The following is a 12,892-nucleotide window of genomic DNA, read 5'->3' as shown; positions in this document are numbered from 1 at the left end:
AAAAGGAAAAAATATCTTTTATAAAGAAATATTACTTTATAAAGTAACTTTTATAAAGAAATGTTACTTGCCACCTTGGAAGCAAGCCAGTACTGTTTGTCAGAAATAGATAAACAGCAAAGACAACACAAAAATGTTAAGATTCGTTAGTTCATCCCTTACCTCTTCCTGGACATGTCATTGTAGGCAATAGATGTGGAAGTGCCGAGAAGGAGTTATAGACAGAGTCTGCACAGTGGGAATGCTGCTCAGTGCAGCAGCGAGCTGATGAAACGGAGAGGAGAGGTCATAGGTCACATCCCCAGGACCATACGTAGATGCACACAAAAATGACAAGGTGGCCCAAAGGGTAAAGGTTATCCCCCAACCCACAGGAGGGAACTGCAAGTCATTTTTTCCGCATGCATGCACGGTCAAGAATACACTGTTTTTTAAAGTTTACTTTATGCTTTCTAGAGATGCCTTCTGTAACATCTTTCCTAAGTCAGAGTGTTTACATCAAAGAATCGAGATGAGGGGAGGGCCCTGGTGAATAATGGCTCCAAGAACCCTAAAGCCCCCAGGCCTAGCCCAGCATCCTGACAGTTTGAGCCCTGAGGTAGCCGTCATCGAGCGCCCCCCAGTGGCCGTCCAGGGAGCCGACCTACCGTGATTCCTCCAGGGCAGCTTGCGGTCGCGACCCTTTTGGGGTGGGATGACACTTCCGCAGGGGTCGTCTAAGACATTTTACCTCACGCTTCCTAACATCAGCGAGATCCCAGCTGTGAAGGACCGACGGAAATCGTCTTCTGGTTGGGGGTCACCACAACGTGAGGAGAGGGTGGCAGAGTGAGGAAGGCGGAGAGCCGCTGCCCTAGGGAGAAACCGGGGCTCCGTGAAAGACCGTCTAAGCAGTCAGACAGTGAGCGAAAAGCCAGCGGGGGCTCGGCGGCGTGTGGCGGGGGAGGCAGAGACAGCTTACTGCCGTTTAAACCGGGTCAGGACAGGGGGGCCGTACGGGGTGGGGGCGTTTGAGGCCAGGGTGAGGGGCCACGTGGTCCGGGAGGACCAGCAGGGTGGGGTGGGGGTTCAAGGGCAGAAGTGAGGGCTCTGGGAGAGAACCTCGATGTTTCAGCTTCCGTGTAGGTGATGGTTTAAACTCCCAGCACTTGGGAGGCCGAGACAGGGAGCTCGCTTCGAAGTCCAGACAAACCCCGGCTGCATAACGAACTTCAAGACAGCCAAGGCTAGAGTTAGAGCCGGCCCCGGCCCCCAAAAAACCTCAAGGAAACAACAACAAAACCAGTGTTGGTAATTACATAGTAATAATGATGGTGTCGGCTTCATTTCCCCCAGGGAGCTGGGCTGCAGGGCTCGACTGCGATGCTATCCGTGTCTGTGCCTCAGTTTCCCTGGCCCAAACATGCGGGGATGGATGGGGATGGTTTCCAGTGTGGAAAGTTTGGGTCCTTGGGACGCACTTGCAGTTCCACAAGAGAACAGCAGGTGTCGCTCTGCGGCCGCGCGCCACTAGACGCGAGGGCGAGGCGCCTCTCCCTCACAGAAACACTCCAATTCTGCCCCGAAGGGGCTTCCAAGTACCGCCTGAGGAGTTTTCCCTTCAAAAACAAACAAACAAACAGGCACACAAAAAGCTGCAGCTGACTTTTCGGTTTGCAGAGAAATTCCGGTTCTCTTCGGCTAGGGAGGTGGGCGAGGTAGGTGCCGCTTCCCAGAATGCAAGGCGCTATGCAAATGAGGCTTCTTGTTTTCCGCTAGTAAGGCCATTCCAGAACACTTGGCAAAGAAAAATACGCTCCGATAAGAGGTGAAAAGTCGAGTAAAAACATCAGAATTAATTATAGCGTTTCCTTTATTCGATTAATTAATCACCATAAGTGATAATTTTTCTTCTCCTTGGTCTTTATATACTCCGTAGAAAGGAAGTTTTCCTGCCCGGATGATCCTCAGTGGTCTGGGGTGCAGGCTTCAAACCTGTAGCTGTTTAGCGACAGAGTGGTTCAATTCCACCTTTCGGGCGGGAGTATCTATCCCATTTTGCAAGGCTCGCTGAGCCCCTCGCCTTCGCAGTCTCTTTTCCTCCTCCTGATTACCGTCAACTGCTCCTTTGCCCAGTCACTTTGCTCGCTTGTGGATTTAGTCACACACTTGCTGACTCGGCCTGGCTCTGCGCGGTGACAGGGGACAGCTGTGGCCACACCGTTAGCCCTAGTCTCATGAGGCGGCCGGTAGAGAGCTCGGCCTGCGGCCGCTGTGAACTTACTGAGTTCCGGAGCAGAGCCGAGCCTGCAGGCTCACCTCACGAGGAGCCCTGACCAGGGTGACCTTGACACACAGCTGCTGGAGCACGGGGTTGACGGGGGAGCGAGGGTGGGGACCTAGCTGGGGCCCCAGACCTCAGAGCCCCCTCTGGTGTGCCCAGTCCTTCAAGAGCACGCCGGGACTCTGTGTTCGAAGACCGGTATTCTGTGGAGCTCCCTGAGGGCCACTCGTTCTCCTTCCCCACTTCCGCCTGCCCCCCTTTCCGGAGCAGGTCTTTGCCCCTGGCATCTGTCCTCTACCTGACCTCCTGATCCCCTTGCCTCCACCTCCCAAATGCTGGGATTACAAGTGTGCCCCACCACACCTCGCTTTCCCGGTGTCCTGAACCAAGAAGTCTTTCGCTAGATCAGCACCTCGCGCTTCTCTGCCCCTTACTTCTCTCAGTGGGCGGCTCAGCCTGGGACCACAGGGAGGCCTCACAAGTATCTGTCACTCTGTCTTGCTGAAAGGGAGCAATGGAATAGATGCCCAGGAAAAAGACACTTAGGCCCGATAGATAGATTTTTTTTAAAGCTTTTTATTGGCGACAGTGCAGAACCAAGGGGGGAGGGGAGCTGCTCAGTGCTAGACTGCCCCAGCACCCCCGGGGTCAGGTGCAAAATACACACACACACATACACACAACGTCACAAATACAGCAAGGGTAGGGGGCTATGGAGTCAATGAATTGTGGTCGGCAGCGGCAGGCCTTTCTCCTGATGATCATACATTCCCACCCAGAAATTTCAAAGATACAGATTGTCACACTTACTCACAAAAATAAAAATGCATGTCCCCAACAAACCCAGGATTAACGACACATCGAGGCCAGTGAGAAAGAGGTTAGAGCAAAACAGACTGAGAAAAGATACAGGGACTGTCTCCGACAGCCAGAGGGCCGGGGCAACAAGGACAAAAAGTGACCGTGAGGGGAGGGACAGCCGGAAAGTCGGACTCCAATCCCCAAAAGTTTCCAACTCCACAGCAAACGAGGAAGCTCGCACGCACGCACACACGCACGCACGCACGCAGGCGCACACACACGCACACACTCATATATAATATATTTATTTATACATAATAGATATAAGTGCTTTCCGGGAACCAGGGAAGGGATAAATAGCCTGGGGGGGAGGAGGTGGGATTAGGATTGCAACCAAGGACCCAGGACAGGGTGTGGAATGTATTCCATGCAGCACAAAGGGAGGGGGGCAGTAGGGCCCATCTCCCCAATATTAAAAAATAGAAATCTAACTCGTGGAATTCTCACGAGGTGAAAGCTGGAGGGAGGAGCCAGGACCCATATTTGGGGCTGGAGGAACTGGATGGAGTGGGGTAGTGGGAACTCAGCCCCCAATTAAAGTATGCCAGTCCAAAAATATTTGGGGGTTCAGATATGAAGGGAAAGGGGGCCAAAGCCTCGGCCCTGAAAACTTCTCTGGAAATTTGCCTCGACCTCTGTGAGAGGATGCGGGGCTCCAGGGCGGGAGAAGTTGGCGTCCTAGGCTGGGGAAGGCGAAGAAGGCCTTGGAGGAGTCTGGGGCCCGAGCAAGGCCACTGGGACGCATCACTGTCACTCCGTTGGGTTTAACTCCCCGTCGAGGGGAGGAAGGAGGCAGTTGGAGGGAAGGGAGGCCCAGGGAAGGGTTTGGAGGGTCGGGGGTCAGTCCCACGGCGCACCCCGCAGTCCGGCCGCTCATTCACAGTATAAAGCGCTCCAGCAAGACGGGCGTCGCAGCGCCCCCTGCTGCCTGAAACCAGAAAGGCCCAACGAGGACGGCCGAGGGCGACGGGGGGCAGGGCGGAACACTGCAGGGGTGGGCGCGGGCTGCGAGGGGGCTCTGCAACAGGAGGGAAACGTCCAGCCCGAGCCGGCTTTCCCAGGAGGGAAAGGCTGGACGGTCAGATAGGGGTTCACATTTTAGAATCAGCTGGAAGTGGGGGTAGCGGACTCCCAAAGCGGGCAGCGACGTCCCTCGGTCGGGGGCTCAGTTCGTCCCGGAGGTTTTGGCCTCTTGGAAATGTTGGGTTAATCAGCTAAGGCCCGAGGGGGCAAATGGGCGCTCTCATGGTCACCCTGCACCCTGGAGGGTGGTTGGGCGGAGGGGAGAGAGAAGGACAGGGCTGCCGTTTCCTCGTTGGGCCTTTCTGGGGGTGCAGGCCACTCGACCTGAAGCCCACCCCGCACCCCACACCCAGCACCCTTTCCCCTCCGGCCTCACGCGAGACGCCAAAAGTGGGCGTCGCGTCCCACCCAGCCCCCCAGCCGTGCATCCCCAGAAGTTGAAGTGAAAGGACAAACAGTTATCTGCAGAAGGGGTGTCCACCCCGCCCCACCCCCGTTCCCAGAGTCACCAGCTCTCCGGCCTGGCCGGGGCGCAGAGACCGGAGCACAAAACACAAAAGAGGTGCTTCCGTCGTGTCGGGCGGCGGAGGTGGCAGTCGGTCAGACAGAAGAGTCAAGGGGTCCACACACAGCCCCTGACTGCACCTTCCCCTCCTCCTCCTCCGTGTTCCTTGCGCGTTTGTTTGTTCTGTTTGTCTTAAAGAGTTCACAGAGCAAGAAGGGAGGGCGAGCTCAGGGGGTCGGACGGCTGCTCGCTGCCGCTGGTGCGTTGGGCGCCGGCGAACGCTGAGACCTCCGGGCAGGTGAGGACAAACGAGGAAGTGTACGAAGAAGGGCTAACAACGGGGAAGGGGTCGCCGAGGGCTTGAACTTCACTGCGTGTAAAGAGAGAAGCCGTCAGGTTGGGGGGTGCGTCTCGGCTGGTCTGGAAGGGCAGGGGCGGTGGTGGAGGGGGCGGCAGCAGCCAGCCGAAGCCGTCTTCCTTAGCGGATGTTGACCCTGGCAAATCTCTCACCTCGGCCAGCGGGCCTGGCCCCGGCCCCTCTTCGTAGGGGATCTTGCAGCCCGGTTTGTGGGCCACCAGGACAAACTCCAGGCGTTCCTTCTCTTTCTGCAGCTCCGCTATCTCCGACTCCAGCTCTGCCTTTTCCTCTTCTAGCTGATCCGTTTCCTGATGGAGGCCAGCAGGGCCAGGTCATGGGAGACAGAAGAAAGGAGGCGTTGGTCAGCGGCTGCACGAAGTGGCTCACCCACCACCACACACACTCTAGCTGCTGAGGGGGCGCGGGGAGGGCTGGACAGCTCCCTCCCGACTGAGGGGAACGCCCCCTGAGAGGGACTCCTGGTAGACTACGCGACTCGGAGCCTCAGTTTCCCCATCTGACCAACAGATGGTTGGGAAAAGGCCAGGCAAGAATGCAAGTCTCTGATGGCCAAAAATTCCAGAGCCGGTGTGGGGGTGAAAACGCCTCTGACCCCAGCATTCAGAGGCTAAGGCAGCAGTGAGGACTATGGCTTTGAAACCTGTACTAAGTAGCACTCTGCCTTAAAGGGGCGAAGGGGACAATATGGCTCAGGCGACAAGCCAGCAAGCCTGACAAACTGAGCTGATTCCCGGGACCCACAAGGTGGAAGGAGAGAGCCAACTCTGAAAACTGCCCTCTGACCTCCATGTGTGTGCTCTGGCACACCTGCACACACTCAAACAGAGGCAAATAAATAAATAAAGGAAACAAGTTGTTTTTTTTTTTAAAGAAAAACAGTGGAGCGAGTAAACAAAGGTTATGTGCTGTTTTTAGTGTGGTTCTGTTACCCATTTCCTCCAGCCTCCCAGCAGGAAGGCAGAGATGTGCCCCGGCTTAAAGGGGCAAGAGAATGGCCTGCAGGCATAAAGGCGCAGGGGGGAGCCTCGCACTGAGGTGGAAGGAGGAAAGAAGTGGGTTTGCTGGGCGCCACCGGCTCAGGCTCAGAACTGTAGGTGGCTGGGGCATCAGGTAAGAAACTGACCTAGCATGAAATAATTGAATTGGAGGCAGAGGATGATGGCATCTCAGGACTCACAGAGCTGGGACTTGGGGCTATCAAGTTGGGAGAGGGGGCAGAGCCCCATCTCAGAAAAAAATAAAAATAAAGGCATGGAGGCAAAAATTCGTCTTTAGCCAAGACAAATTGAGAGAACCATCTCCTCCATCTTGTCCCCTTGGGCTGAGAGAAAGCCAGGGAAAGGGGGGAACAGAAAGTCAGCAGGTAAGGGTCTGAGTATGCATATGAAGCCACTCAGCATTGACCCTCGTTCCCTAAGGGGGAACCCTGGTTCAGGACACAGGCTCAGTGAGAAACAGGGGGCAGAACAGCCCCCAGAACCCCTCCTTACCGCCTGCAGTCGGTCCGTCAGCTCCCTCCGACGATTTCTGCACTTGGCTGCAGCCAGCTTGTTCCGCTCTCTGCGAACCCTTCGTTTCTCCTCCTCTTCCGGAGTAAGCTGAGTCAAAGAGATGAGGACTGTGAGATTTGGGGATCCCTCTCTCAGCCCCGAGAAAACTCCTCTCCCCCTAAACTACTCCTCACTGGCAGGAAAGAAGGGAGGATGAAGTTCCTTCGATCTTGGGGCCCCAAAGGACCCCCAGCTTAACGGTGACTGCATTACTGTTGCCTCCTCCCACCTCCCCCACCCCCAGGCCAACTCCTGCAGTCCAGGCTGGCCTCAAACGCCCCTCCTCCTGCCTCCACCTCTGGAGAGCTGGGGTTGCAAGTCTGCAGAACAGGTCTTGGTTTATGCTGTGCTGGCCCTCTCCTTCATGCATGCTAACAGGCACTCTGCAAGCTGAGCTCACATCCCTAGGCTCCCCCCATCAGCTCCTGAGGCCTCATACTTACCGTCTCTTCTCGGGGTCTTCTGGGCCTGGCTCTGGCTGGGCGGGTAGGCCCGGGTCCACTGGTGGTTGTACTGGTTGAAGGCCCGCCACTTCCGCTTGCCCCACCAGTGCCGTAGGCACTCAGGCCTGGGGTTGAGTAGCTGGTTCCTGGCATGTCATAAGGGTCGACAGCTGGAGGTTGCGAGGCCAGCGGCTGTCCCTGGGACTGGGCCATGGAAGAGATGAGGGTGGGTTGGACGAGCCACTGGAGGTCCTGGCTGGTGGTGATTGCGGTGACCGTTGGCACGAAGGAGCCGGGCATCTCCCCGAGACCGGCGCACTCCTACGGGGTGAGACATACACACACAGGCGTAGACACACAAACAAAGCCACCGACACACACACGCCCAACACACATAACACACACCGACCCCTGTGAGTGAGCACAGGGTGAGCGGGTGTGGATGTGTGTGTCACAGGCAAAAAGCCACACCGCCCGCCCTTCCACTACACCGTGACGCAGTGGTTAATGAGAGGATTCTGCTCAACTGCCTTCTACCTCCTCCTTCTTCCTCGGGGAAAGGTTGCACGGTTCCAGCGGGTGGTGAATCACACCCCGGGTTGGTGACTCTTAGGTGTGTGGGGGGGTAGAGAGGAGGCTGGACAGAGCCTGATGACAGAACCTCCGTGGATGGAGCCACACACACTCAGACACACACACACAGTCACAACACCCCACCCCCACCGCAGAGGGAGGGAGAGGGAAAGGCCTTAGCCCAAGCCTTTCTCTCCACTCCACACACAAACACACCCCGCACTGTATGAGGGCTCCCGCAGGGGCGGAGATCCCAGCTCCAATGGTGTTTGGGGGACCGGCCTAAGAGTTGAGAGCGTCCCTTCCGAGTATCAGTCTCTTCCCCAGTGAGACCAAGTGACAGGTTTCGTTGGACTGACGGGTAGAGAAAAGTGAGAGCGAGGATCCCTCAAACTGTTTTGCAGGGGATGGGGGTGATTCAGGCTCTACGTCCCCAAACCCAATAAGCGTCCATCACCCCCGCCCCTTCCCGCAAGTGGAATCCTAGAGGCTTAACTACTCTAGGGGGCGTGGCGAGGGCAGGACTGAATCCCTGGCCAATCGGGGCCCTGGGAACGTGGGGAAGGCGGACCTTTTAGAGACCACCTGGCTACCTCTGCGCGGGCCGGCCCTTCCAGTGTTTGAACACCCCGATTGGACCGGGTGTCCGGAGCGCAGAGAGCGCTTGTGAGCGTGCCTGGAGAGGGGGTGACGGCCTCCCGGTTCCCCTTGGGGGCGCTAGCACTCGGCCAGAAGCCTCTCGCTTCTGACAGCAGAGGGACCGAGTCCCCACAAGGCCCGCGGAAACCCATGGCGTGGCCCAGAATCGCCCGATCGCGACAAGAACCCCCTAGCTCTGCCCCTCGGAGACGCGAGCACAGAAGAACCACAAAAAGCTGGGAAGGGAGCTGCGCTCTACAAATAGGAAGAGGACGTTGATTAGCCAAAGCCCGCTCCGCGGCAGCCAATCAGAAAGCCGCGCTGCCTCCTCCCTTAGCAACGTGGCCTCGGCGTTCCAAAATAGAACGTGCCCGGGACGTCAGGGGCGGGGCGGGCGGAGGGGGCGCTACGCGCCGTGCGTGCCCCGCGTCAGACGGAGGATTCCAGCGCGTCAGCCCTTACGCACGGGTCCCCCGTTACGTCTCCGCGCAGGAGGCGGAGGCAGCGTGACCGGGGTTCGAGGCTCGAACTCCAGCCGGGCGGAGGGCGAGCGCGGCCCTGCAGTCGGCGCTTGGAAGGAGAAGGGAAGGGGAGGAGGCTCCTGGAAGCTTCTCTGGGCTTCTCCCCGCCCCACACTCGCTTAGCCCTGGATTAGGGAGCCGGAGCTCAGCTCAAAGTTCTCCGCTTCTGCTAACCACCGCGGATACTTTGCACAGGGCATCGCCAGCGGTTGCCCAACTGCATTCCATTCCCGCGCTCCGCGCACACAACCCGTTGCAAAAATCTCGCCCTTCTTTGCAGTTTGCAAACAACAAAAACCAAAGTGCAAACCGAGCCTCTTGCTTTCTCAGATCCTGTTTTGTTTTGGTTTCGGCGCTTCTCTATTTGAGAGGATGCTCAACCCACACTTTAGACCTAAAGAAATCGTTTTTTTCCACGACCACCAATAGCATCTTTGCCCTCGAGAACTTACCTGGGAGGCGGCGGCGGTGGGCGGGCTGCCGAAGGAGTCCACCGAAGACAGGTACTGAGACTCGGCGGAGGGCGACGAGCTACACCGGGAGCCGGAGTCGTAGTCTCCGGGGAAAGCTTGAAACATTTCCCTGGGCACAGGGGGGCCCCTGTGACCACGCTGAGGTCGCCGGGAAGCCAAGGCTATGGCCGAGTGGAAGGAGCTATAAGTCCGGAGTGGACCGGACACGTCCCCAAAGTGCGCTGCGCGGGGAAGCTTAGCTCCGGCTCAGAGAGCTGCGCAGGTTTCGATGCGAGGACCCTCCGCGAGCGCCCAGGTCCCCTTCGGGCTGCCGCTGTGCCTCCTGAAAGTCCAACCTGCGTCGGTTTCACGGGGGGCGACGCGGGGATCGCTCCCCGCCCAGAGACCCGCCGCTCAGTGCGCGCTTCGGATCCGGTTCCAATCCTTTCCGGGCGTCCCAAGAGCTGAAGGATGGCAGAGGGGCGCGATCCAGAAGCCCACAGAAAGTAAGTCTATCCTCAGGACGAGACGGAAGGACGATCTAGAAGGACTCTTTGCAAAAAAGAAACCCACAAAACTTTCTCTCCGGTTTAAATAGATAGCTACATCTATATAGAAATTTCACCGCCGCCAAGAAGAAGAGTCCGCAGTAGTCCAGTCCCGCAAGCTCCGGCTCCGCGTGTACCCGGTGTAACCGCTCCAGTCTTAATGAATGAAGCCGGGAGCCGCGGGGCTGAATTTATGCGTCCGGGACCCGCCCCCCTGCTTGCGTCACCCTCCGCTCCATGCACAAACCTCCCGAACACTCCTCGTTTGCCGCCCGAACCCCTTGGGGCGACCCCTAGGGCCTCGTGCACTGGCCACTTGACCATAGGGTGACCCGGGGGGTCCAGGGGGTCTCCAAGGCTGCATTCTGAGGGGCTCCATGGGAGGGGATCCCGCCGCGCCCTCCCCGGAGTTCCTGTGACGCAATTAGCCATATAAGGAGCTCGGCCGGCGCGGCCGAGTGTTTGTTTGGTATCCTAGCAATGACGTCAGAGGGAATCCCTCGCTCCGGCGCGCGCCCGCCGCCGCTGCGCTGTGCGGAACCCGCCCGCGCCTGCGCAGTGCCACGCCGCTCCGGGGGCTGAGATTGACTGGCGCCTGAACTCCCCGGGAAGGCCCCCCACCGACCCCGGCTGGGAAAGGTGTAACCCCAGATGCCCAAGCCTGCTTACCCCTGGGACCCCATCCTCCCCAAGCCGGTGCAGCGCCCCCACTGGTAGAAGAGAGCAGGTCCCCAGCGCAGATCCTAGTGAGGTGGTTGTAGTCAGCCTAGGAGGGGAAACTGAGGCGCAGACAGGTTGGAGGGATTGTGAGGGTCCCAGGTGTAGACAGAGGTAAGGATGGAGTCCATCCCCACTAGCTTTGTCCCAGATTATTCCTGATTCGCTGAGCTTGAAAAATGTGCTTCCTGCTCTCTCTTCCTCTCCCACTTTCCTCTCTTGCTCTCTCCTCTTCGCTTTCTTTCCTGGGGACCCTCCACCATGTCTCTCTCTATTCTTTTTGTTTTCTATCTCTCTCTTTTTGTTTTCTATATTCTCCTTCATATGAAAAAAAAAAAAAGGAAAAATGTGCTTCCCTCCTTGAGCTAAATTTTAAGTGCTCACAGCTAAGCAAAGGATAGGTGGCTTCCGGGGTCGCTGAATCTGGGGACCCTGAAGCAGGTGGGACCCCCCGCCTCCGATGAGTCCTTCAGGCTCAATGATGTTGAAAACCACACCTTCCTGCTTAGCCTGAGAGACAGAAAGGAAAGTGTAATTATATAAGAACAATAATTAAGAACAATTAATAACAATAATAAGTATTGTTGTTGTAATTAAGAACAATAATAATAATTGTTGGTAGCCATGGGTAATGGTGGATGCCTTTCGCTTGGGAGGCAGTAGCTTGTAAGTTCAAGGCCAGCCTGGTCTACAAAGGGAGTTCCAGGAAAGCCAGGGCTACACAGAGAAACCCTATCTCGAAAATAATAGAAATTATTATTATTAATTCTATTATTATTATTGGTGGCATGTGTTTAGCAATCAGCAAGTGTCAGGTCCAGTGTTGAGCCATTAAAGGATAACACTTGTAATCCTTAAGACTTTGAGAGTTTTAAGGAAATAATATCTTCCTAACAGAAAAAATGAGGGCTGGTGAGATGATTCACAGATAAAGGAGCTTGCCACAAACACCGATGACCTGAGTTTCATCCCTGGGACTCACGGTGGAAGGAGAGAAACAACCCCTAAAAATTGTTCCCTGACCTAACACGTGTGCTGAGGCACAAGCAATCAGTAATCACATGTAATTTACGACAACAATAATAAGTAATTTATTAATTAATAAATTATTAATAAGAAGGAAATAAGGGCTGGAATGTAGCTTAAAGTGAAATGTATGTTTAGCATATGTGAAGTCCTGGCTTCGAATCATTATTCCAGAAGAAAGGAAGGGAAAAATATGTATGTATATGTACATGTCTCTCTCTATATATATATTACAGAATCTATTGGGAATATACCCTCTTCTTTTTTCTCTCCTCCTTCCCACCTCCTTTCTCTCTTTCTGTTTTTGAGATAGGGCCTCATTTTGTAGCCCTGGCTGGCCTGGGGCTCACTCTGTAGACCAGGCTGCCCTCTACCTCTTGAGTGTTGGAATTAAAGGCATATGCCACCATGCCAGGCAGTGAATGTATGACAGTATACCCTGTTTGTCTGGTATTACACGTATATGTATATATGTGTAATGTATATATCTGAGGATGACCATAAACCTCTGAACCTCTTGTCCCCACCTCCATATCGGCACCAGGCCTGGTTTATGTTCTGCTGAGGGTGGAATCCAGGGCCTCCTGCCAGCTGAGGTGCATCGCTGGCCAGAATCCTGACTTTTCAGCACCCACTAAGGAAAATGCCATCAGCAACTGCACAAGCCCGGGAGACCCCCGGCCTGTTATTGTAAAACAAAACTTTTCCTGGGGAGATACCACACACACATTCCACTCACCCCCGAGAGGGAGCCAGCTCAGGACAGGCCAAAGTACAGAAGCCACCAGAGTCCAGCTTGGTGAACCGTGAGCTTTACTGGGGTTACATACGGGAATATGTATGGGTGAGGGGTTACTCACAGGAGCAGAAATGACTCCAGGGCAGCTGGATCACCAAAGCCTATTCCAGCATGGCTGAAAGCTCACAAAGCTGGGAACCTGGAGCACACAGCACAGCCTGCAGGCAGCTCGAGAGGCTGGAGGGTGTCTGTTCCAGGTACCTCAGGAGGTCTAAGCCTCTTCCAGGCAGCTCGGCTGGGTTCTGCTTCTTTCAGACAGAACTTTTTTCAGTCTCCTTTGCAACTTGGCTTGTCTGAGAGTCTTCTTTGCAGCTTTTCTGCCTTCCATCTGAGGTCAGGAGAGAGCAGACTCTCAACTTTTATTGCTTACTCTGGCAGGGAGAGACTTAGTAACTCTAGTCAGCTTTAGGGACTTCCTATTGTGAGTCTTTCATCTTCCTGTTTAAAGTGCTTCTCTGTAGGATGAAATGTTTCAGTCTTGGAGAAAACTGTTTCCTAACCCATGGGCTCGCCCAGAGTCCAGAAAAGAAAACAAAGAAGCACTTGAATTATTTCTTTAGGGCTACTTATTTTATGTGTATGAGGGTTTTTTG

The 12,892-nt window shown here is 55.5% G+C and overlaps 1 protein-coding gene and 1 non-coding gene across 3 annotated transcripts; one reads left to right on the top strand and one right to left on the bottom strand.

Annotated features, from left to right (window-relative positions):
• Window positions 1–1,933: 1,933 nt before the first annotated feature.
• Trnastop-uca (transfer RNA opal suppressor (anticodon UCA)) lies at window positions 1,934–2,020 on the top strand. Its single transcript has one exon. It is a non-coding gene; the product is annotated as a tRNA-Sec (tRNA).
• A 799-nt stretch (window positions 2,021–2,819) lies between these two features.
• Window positions 2,820–9,933, bottom strand: Fosb (FosB proto-oncogene, AP-1 transcription factor subunit). Of its 2 annotated transcripts, XM_021642196.2 has the most exons (5): window positions 9,210–9,933; window positions 7,025–7,345; window positions 6,522–6,629; window positions 5,163–5,318; window positions 4,884–5,022 (listed from the first exon to the last, which is right to left on the bottom strand). In XM_021642196.2, exons 1-5 carry the CDS (start codon window positions 9,333–9,335, stop codon window positions 5,020–5,022), a joined length of 714 nt encoding a protein of 237 aa, XP_021497871.1. In that variant the 5' UTR covers window positions 9,336–9,933; the 3' UTR covers window positions 4,884–5,019. The 2 variants fall into 2 exon arrangements, with proteins under 2 accessions (XP_021497870.1, XP_021497871.1); XM_021642195.2 differs by having other exon boundaries at window positions 2,820–5,318.
• Between the last annotated feature and the right edge of the window lie 2,959 nt (window positions 9,934–12,892).

The sequence above is a fragment of the Meriones unguiculatus genome, chromosome 1 (assembly GCF_030254825.1).
Source record: "Meriones unguiculatus strain TT.TT164.6M chromosome 1, Bangor_MerUng_6.1, whole genome shotgun sequence".
In the NCBI taxonomy this organism is placed as follows: domain Eukaryota; kingdom Metazoa; phylum Chordata; class Mammalia; order Rodentia; family Muridae; genus Meriones; species Meriones unguiculatus.
Note: the sequence above shows the minus strand (reverse complement) of the source record. Positions and strands in the feature narration are given on the sequence as shown.